This window comes from Zootoca vivipara, chromosome 5, assembly GCF_963506605.1.
Source record: "Zootoca vivipara chromosome 5, rZooViv1.1, whole genome shotgun sequence".
NCBI lineage: Eukaryota > Metazoa > Chordata > Lepidosauria > Squamata > Lacertidae > Zootoca > Zootoca vivipara.
Window position 1 is genome coordinate 33,739,610 of NC_083280.1, and position 8,531 is coordinate 33,748,140.

Genomic DNA, 8,531 nt, shown 5'->3' on the forward strand with positions numbered 1-8,531 from the left:
TCGCAAAACTATTCGATATGACAAGTTCTCTGTATTTCTGTTAATCAAAACAGGCCAACTGTGCTTTAAAAGCTAACTAAAGCTACTTCCCATACACTATACAGCAAAAAGTATTTTATTGGCGTTCTATATACATTTTACACCACCCTTCCACCCACAGACATAATATTAAGTGGATTGATAAGTTCTTTATGAAGCTGCAGACCTAGGCGTAGTTGCTTGATAAGACTGGAGTGCAAGTTCAATATATCCAGCTCTCTGTGTTTCTGTCTTCACAAAAACCTGTACAAAAATGTAAATGATAATACTGTAATTAGGTAGCCAGCAAGCTTTTGATTGTGCTACTAGGTTGGGCTCTAGCATGTAACCTTAAAATGATGAAACTAGCCTAATGTTCTAACTTTCATTTTGTGAAATAGAGGGTACAGGTTATGAAGTTAAAAGCTATGCAGTCTCTAGTCCAGGCATCCCCAAACTTCGGCCCTCCAGATGTTTTGGACTACATTTCCCATCTTCCCTGACCACTGGTCCTATTAGCTAGGGATCATGGGAGTTGTAGGCCAAAACATCTGGAGGCCCAGAGTTTGGGGATGCCTGCTCTGGCCTTTTAACAAACTGTTCCATTGATGAATTGCTTCCATAAATGTGTACAATATTCATTGTCCCAAAACTCCAAAAAAGGAAAATTGCTGTGATAAGTACCTAAGACATGAAAAGAGGCCCATGTAAAAGAATTGTATACTGTACCTTAATTAAATCTAGTCCTTGGATGTCATATTCTTGTGCCTCTTTTGCTGATTGGCAATCAGGATGGAGCATGTGATACAAAGTAACTAAGCTTACTGCATCCTCGATTCTGAAATACAGGTGTTATTCAAGACTTAATTGCTTTTCTAGGAACCGTCACAGTTAGTACTCCACACAAACACATTAAACTGGAACTAGCTTGTTTTATTAAACTCACTAGCTAAAAGAACTAAGTTTTGAGGAATTACTAACAGATGTAAGCCACCACTATGAGCAAATATATTCAAAGAGGTGGGTTTTTCACCCTTGCTACCCGTGTAGGTAGTGTCTCCATTTGGGTTCAGACCCATATAGGAGCCATTCCAGCAATAGGGATTATATCGTAGAAAGACCTCTCCAATACACCTCCTGCTCTGGGCGTTCTGTAGTCACACATGTAGCTTTACAATATAAATCACCTCCTTTCAATATTGGGTTACCTCCCACCACCACCACAGTTTAATGCCTTTGTAAAACTATCCAGCATCACTGATGAATTGACTGGAGAAGCCTTACTTCCCACCAAGTTTAAAGGGATTATTCCAAAGGACTGCAGCTTCACAGGAAAATCCAATCTGATACATCGGGGTGGCCAGCTCCCAAGAGACTGCAATCTGCTTAAGAGTTAAAAACTGATCTACCCCCCCTTTTGGGGTTCAGGTCAAAGTTGGTGAGCTTTTTAGGGAGGGGGAAAGCCTAGTTTTTTTGGGTGCAGGGCAAAAAATTGAGCTTTTTTAAGGGGAGCTAAAGTTGTTGAGCTTCTTTGGTGGGAGCCAGTGATGTACCACAGACGTCCAGTGATCTACTGGTAGATCACGATCTACCTGTTGGACATGCCTGTGATACATTACCCTGACACTCCAACCACATTCTGCAGCCTTACTCAAACTGAATTGATTCCTGGATGATACCAAAATATGTTTCGGGTGAGTAAATAATAAAATGGGGGGGATTATTCTTGTTTTTATTTATTCTGTGTTTTTTATCTTGTATTTTTATGTTGTAAACCACTCTGAGTTGTATGGAGTGGTATATAAAGGGTGGTATACAAGTTTAATAAATAATAATAAATGGAACTGAATTATCCTACCCATACAGCTGGAAATTGGAAATGAAAATAAGCAACAGCTGCAGGAATTGCTAGCTAGACCTAGTCTATTATTGACAGGAAACACAATTAGTGTCTCATGGCAAACTTTCTCAACGTATGTTAATGATCATTAACCCAGCCTACAGTTCCTGAACAAAAGTCAACTAGTGCGTTGATCCTGAACACATATGCTTACAAGTGCAACTAATCTCAGCAGCTAGGCTGCTTAAATAGGAACTTTTAAATTCTATATTGCCATAGAGAACCTATATAACTCTTGCACAAAAAATGTTTAGCTCGATAAACAGCACTTACAAATCTCTTTGGAGCATGTCTATCAGCAATCCATCAACCATCTTTCTATTTATAAAGTACCACACCATTCCTCCAAAGTGTCTTGTTGAACGCAGCAGATCATATTTTCCATTTTTCTCAACATCATCATACGTCCGCTGATGAACCTATGCAGGAGTTGAAATGTAATAATGCTTAAACATTGTAATAGCTTCCTGAGTAAGTTTCAGGAGTAAGTGTAGGTAGCAAAAACAACAAAGACTTGGGGCACCTTAAAGACTAAACAAATGCATTATATAGCATTACCTTATATACAGTGTTGTACAGTGGTTCCACTCCTTCCTCCTGGGCCATGCCCAGAAATTGGGGGGGGGGTTCATGTTCAGACCCCTGGGCCCTCACTTGTAGGGTACCTCAGGGTTCCGTCCTCTCCCCCATGCTTTTCAACATCTACATGCAGCCGCTGGGAGACATCATCAGGGGGTTTCGGCTGGGTGTCCATCAATATGTGGATGATACCCAGCTCTACCTATCTTTTAAATCGGAACCAGTGAAGGTCCTGTGTGAGTGCCTGGAGGCGGTTGGAGGGTGGATGGTGGCTAATGGATTGAGGTTGAATCCTGACAAGACAGAAGTACTGGTTGCGGGGGACGGGGCAGGCTGGTGTGGAGGCTCCCTGGTCCTGAATAGGGTAACTCTATCCCTGAAGGACCAGGTGCGTAGCCTGGGAGTAATTTTGGACTCACGGCTGTCCATGGAGGCGCAGGTCAGTTCTGTATCCAGGGCAGTTGTCTACCAGCTCCATCTGGTACGCAGGCTGAGACCCTACCTGACCGTGGACTGTCTCGCCATAGTGGTGCATGCTCTAGTTATCTCCCGCTTGGACTACTGCAATGCGCTCTACGTGGGGCTACCTTTGAAGGTGACCCGGAAACTACAACTAATCCAGAATGCGGCAGCTAGACTGGTGACTGGGAGCGGCCACCGAGACCATATAACACCAGTCCTGAAAGACCTACATTAGCTCCCAGTACGTTTCTGAGCACAATTCAAAGTGTTGGTGCTGACCTTTAAAGCCTCGACCCAGTATACCTGAAGGAGCGTCCCCACCCCCATCGTTCTGCCCGGACACTGAGATCAAGCGCCAAGGGCCTTCTGGCAATTCCCTCACTGTGAGACGCAAAGTAACAGAACCAGGCAGAGGGCCTTCTCAGTAGTGGCGCCCGCCATGTGGAACATTTTAATGTATTTTAATCTTTGTTGGAAGCCGCCAAGAGTGGCTGGGGAAACCCAGCTGGATGGGCGGGGTACAAATAAACTACTACTTCTACTACTACTACTACTACTACTACTACCTTTAATGGACCAGTCCACTTCATCTGCATGTAATGTTATCCTGAGTTGCAGGTATACACACAACCATCTTACAGGGTGGAGTAAGAAGGGGATTGTAAACTGGTGTCAAAGGGATAACAACTTTGAGGATATATAGGGTAACACTTTTGTCATCTGCACCCCATGAAAGTTTATACCAAAATAAATTTGTTTCATGTGCAAAAAGTTGTTAGTCTGCTGCAACAAAAACATGACTACCCCTTTGGAAACAGCAGCTGTCTCAGCCCCACACTCCCTGCCCAAATGTTGGCAACTCACTCGGATATAGTCAGGTGAATCTGGCTCAAACTGTACAAGGCAATGATCAAGGAGTTCTTCATGGCGGTCCTGAAGAAACGTCGTCTGGAGCAATTGTAACAAGAATGAAATATAAATGAAGCATCCTGCATCAAAACAGACTCAATAAAAGTAATAGTCCTGTTCTAAACAATGGCAATGATTTATGATTGCCATCCGATAGCAGTTGGGAAAATGTTTTGGGTCCGTTCTTTAATAGATTCTATCAAGATTACCAGCACTGTCAAAGATCCGGATATGGATTTCAAAGTAGTTTTATCAGCTTCATTTTCATTGGATTTTATACTACACCACTTACATGAGGACTCTGTTCTGGGGGTCCATGGGCAAAAGCAAATTAGTGCATAGTGCCCCCACTAAGAGATGGAGGGTTGCTTACTGGGGTCTGTGTATGTCTCAGGGCCCTCCTGTGATCTTCCCAGACCCCAGTAAGTGATGATGAGGCACCTTCCTTACCAGCCTCAGTCCTCCCACCTTCGCATAGGCTGCAGAGGATGGGATGTGTTTCCTTGTCCCATCCTGGTGTAATTAAACTGCAGTTTGCTATAATAACCAAAATGGAGAATGGTAGTCTTACTATTCTTAAATACAACTTCAAAATGTGGTTTAAAGTTCTGGGAAGTAAAACTCTCATTAAACCAGTTTTGGACATAATGGCAAACTGCAGGATAATTATACCTGGAAATAAGTGCCCAGATAGGAAGGAAACCAGAAGACAAGTGAGAATGGAGTGTGTATTTTCACTGCTCATTTCCAGCTTTTAAACTATGGTTTAGCAAACAGAGAACTGAGTTTCCAAATTGGGCCATATAGTCTAAGGATAATTTAGAAAATCACAAGGAAGGATACTGGTAAGGAAGTTGAGACAATGGCAAAGGTGCAGTAGGCCAAATATATTTGTCTCATATTGCTCACATGAGTAAGATTAATTGCTCTGCACAAGGCTGAATGCTAGCATTTACCGTAAGGTTTTCTTCTTTGAATAGAACTGGAGGAATAATTTTGCGCCCTTCTTTTGGAAAGTATATTTGTATCATTCTGTCCCGTTCCTCCCAAGTGGCCTTGCGTAATGTTCCATTTGTTTCTCGAACTACAATAAACCGTTCCTGAAATTGAAAAGAGAAGTAAGCTGCACTTGTAGTCATCTGTTCCACCATGTCTCTTTACATTTAAGATATGGAACAGTGCCAACTTTAAAAAGGCCAACTGTTTTTCAGTAACTTCCTATCAAGATATTTGAAAAAGTCTTCTGCACAGTGAAAACAGAACATGCTTCTTCAGCTTACCTGAAGCTGATGTTACTGCTGCTTGGAAAAGATTTAAAGACCAAAAGCTAGGAGTATGGGCGTTACCTTACTAGTTCAGTTCTGCTAATCCAGCTGTTCTCTCAACAAGTCAGCCAATAGTCTCTAGAAAGCTCACAGGCTAGTCAGAACACAAAATACTGCCACCTGGAAAATCATTCTCTTTAGTTTCATTTAGCTATTATACCCAGTATCCCTTTATTGGCATATCCTGCGTGAATTTATCTAATCCATTTTAAACCTACCTGTACTAAAAGGCACAGCATCTTGTAGCAATGAATTCTATAGGTTCAAGTGTAAACTTGATTCCAATAGAAAGATTATAGTAAAGGAGACAGAGCCCTGTTCAGTCATCCAAAAGAAAATGATTCAGGCCTCTGTTGACCCTATAGGAAGTATCTTGAGGGACAAGTGGGATCAGATAGGGCACAAGTTCTAAAACTTGTGGTCTGCAATCTCCACCATGATAGCCTGTGAAAAGGCTAACATCACCGTACTTCAAAATGAAGAAGCCGGATTGATGCTGCACCTGATCTACTAATAAAGCTGACAAACATTAAAATTTCACAGATCTTTGCTCACAAAAACAGGCAAGACCGCAATTCTTAAAATGTGAGCTGTGTTTTTGGATTCATAGAACAAAAAACAAATTTGTGATGTGGTCTGTCAAGACTCCGCCAATATTCAAGTGGTCCACGGGGGGAAAGTGTTTTTTGAGAAGTATCAAGTACCACTTTACAAGAGGGTATAGGTCAGCCCAAGAATATAATGCCATGAGCAAAAAGCCTCTGTATTGGAGGATGGTAAAAATTATTCCTTTCTTCAAATCCATCAATGGTATTAAAAAACAAAGCAAAAAAGCAGACCCAGCTATCTATCCTAAAACTGCATATCCTGATTCCAGAAGCAGCTGCTGTTGTGGTCCTGTGTGTACAATAAAGTGTTGCATTTCCTTGTAGATTACAGTGTCTATTAGTGGAACTGCAAAGTGGGTAAAATTCATTGATATTTTTACAAGGTAGCTAACAGACTCACACGGTGGGGGGTGCTGTATGCTAGATCAGTAAATATATATTTATAAGGTTCTATTCCATCCAGAATCTTGTCTTCTGCTAATACATCATTAATTGGCTCCCGCTCACTTAATACAGGAGGCATTTTGAGCCTCTCTTTAGCCTTCTCAACAGCAGCTTTTGTGGCCTAAAAGGAAAAAGTGAGTAATTAATTGCACAGAAATTGTCATATTGGAAAATCATTTAACATTAAAAATGTGTGAATATTTGATAGATATAGGTTTTTGAAGGACAGGCAGAGTAATGGTTTAGCCATGCAAAAATATGCAAATTGGCATGGTGACAAACCCAAAGTTTCAGATATTTTTTGCATATCTTACTACAATTTTTTACACAAAAAATATTATTTGTTGTCATTTCACTGGCAAAAATTGTTAGCATATGACAATTTTTCAAAAATACTAATAAAAAAATGAGTGACAAGTGAAAGCAGATACCTTTTTTTTTTTAACAATCTGCAGCTACTATTATTGATCTGAGTTCATGGAAATACTTATTTACATGCCCCATAACTAACTGCCTGGGATATTAAAGAGTTGTGACCACATTTTCCTACTGCAGGTTAGATTTCATCAATTTTCATGTACTTGATTGCCCTTTGGATCAAAATGAGACACACTGATCCCCCCCCCCCGGCTATACAAGGCTACTCTGAATCAGTTACTGTTTACAATATTTCAACATTCATGCACATTATTTCCACTCATAAGCAATATATTTCTCAAGATACATTATATGGTCATTGTATTGCTCTGAATAATTTAAATTATTTTAATTTTCTTTGTCTCAACTACCTTGGTATGTTAGAACCACATACATCTTAACAAATATATGTTTTGAGTGCCTATATTTCCTAACTCTTCTTACGGCCAAAGCAAATAAATAAAAAACAACTAGAAGTGTCTTCTATTCATATCTTAAACCCAAATATATTATTTCTTGAACGCTGGCAATATACCTCCTCCAGCTGTGCTTCTGTCATAAGCTTGTACGTCGGGGGGTTAAGTTCTTGTTTTGCTGGCTTAAAGACTTTCTGCAAATTCAGTCCTGTCATCTGGATGAGCAAGTTCTGAACTTTTTCATCCGTAAAAGAAGGTTTTGGAACATCAGATTTCTTCTCCCCTGAAAAACAAGTGGTTGGTCTAGCACAGAGCTTTACAAACTTGCGTCAGCTGCAGTGTGTAGGTGTGTCCTATGATATCTCTTATAAGGGGTTCGCTTAACCTCCGGTTTGCTAGTAAAACTACAGTAAATTACTGTGCCGCAAAGTAATGCATGTCTAAAAAGTACATCCCCAACATGAAAAGTTAAGAAAGCTCCGGTCTAGCAGGAAAGCAACAGCTCAAATACAGTTTTTAAAATGCAGTTTCGAAAAGAGAGATTCTAAGGATACTACTAAGTTGCCACCTGTAACTTAGGCATGACCTACACATATTTTATCTTAGAGTAAGTCCCATTGAACACAGGGGGACTATCTTTTGGTTGCAACATTGTATGTTTTACAAAAAGACTTAGTAGGTTGCCACTCTAACGTCCTGGCCAGAGCCCTGCCGCTTGTGTGGGCCAGTGTAGAAGGGTGGGGTTGGGGGGGGGGGAAGAGATGCTCCTTTCACTGCGCCAGCTCCTAGGCTAGTACAACGAAGATGCCTGGATCAGGCCCAGCAGATCAGTGCCAGCCCAGCCCCTCCCCCTAAGCGTCCCATTTATTGCGGTGGGGTCGTTAACCAGCAGGAGCAAGTTCCGCCCGCCCACCTGCCTTCTTGGTTAGCACGCGGGGGGTAGGGCGGCCCTTGAGCCGCAACCAGGTGAGCCATTTCCACTGGAGGCGCTTTCAAACGCGGCGTCGCCTCACGCGCCCAACGGGAGGGGGGGAGCCTGTTCGCCTGCATCCCCCCGAGGGAAAGACTCACCCGCCTCCGGGCCTTGGCAGAGGCCCCGCCATCCCCACGCGGCGCGGCGTCCCTGCGGGTGCTGCCTCAGGAGCAGCGAAGCCACGGCGACCCTCCCGCCCCGCAGGCACCCCGACGCTCCCAGCGCAGCCATGGCGCGGCGACCCGGAACTGGTCCCGCAAGCGCTTCCGGGTCGCTGCGCCTCGGGTTTCTAAGGAGGAGTTTGACCAATCCGCTCTAGGCTCCGATAGGGCAGCAGCCTCTATGCTTGCGCCATAGAGAGAGCGCCGGCTTTCTCTATGCTGGTTTGTTGGCTCTGCTTTTGAGTCCGCCCGCACCCAGCACTGCGGAGCTTGGTTTGCGTGCAAAAAGCAGCAGCCTGGGAGGGGGAGAAAGCCACCC

At 42.8% G+C, this 8,531-nt stretch overlaps 1 protein-coding gene across 1 annotated transcript; it reads right to left on the reverse strand.

Annotated features, from left to right (window-relative positions):
• Positions 1-38: 38 nt before the first annotated feature.
• MRPS22 (mitochondrial ribosomal protein S22) lies at positions 39-8,302 on the reverse strand. Its single transcript, XM_035133031.2, has 8 exons — positions 8,150-8,302; positions 7,198-7,361; positions 6,202-6,366; positions 4,825-4,968; positions 3,824-3,907; positions 2,192-2,337; positions 748-856; positions 39-282 (listed from the first exon to the last, which is right to left on the reverse strand). Exons 1-8 carry the CDS (start codon positions 8,280-8,282, stop codon positions 190-192), a joined length of 1,038 nt encoding a protein of 345 aa, XP_034988922.1. The 5' UTR covers positions 8,283-8,302; the 3' UTR covers positions 39-189.
• Between the last annotated feature and the right edge of the window lie 229 nt (positions 8,303-8,531).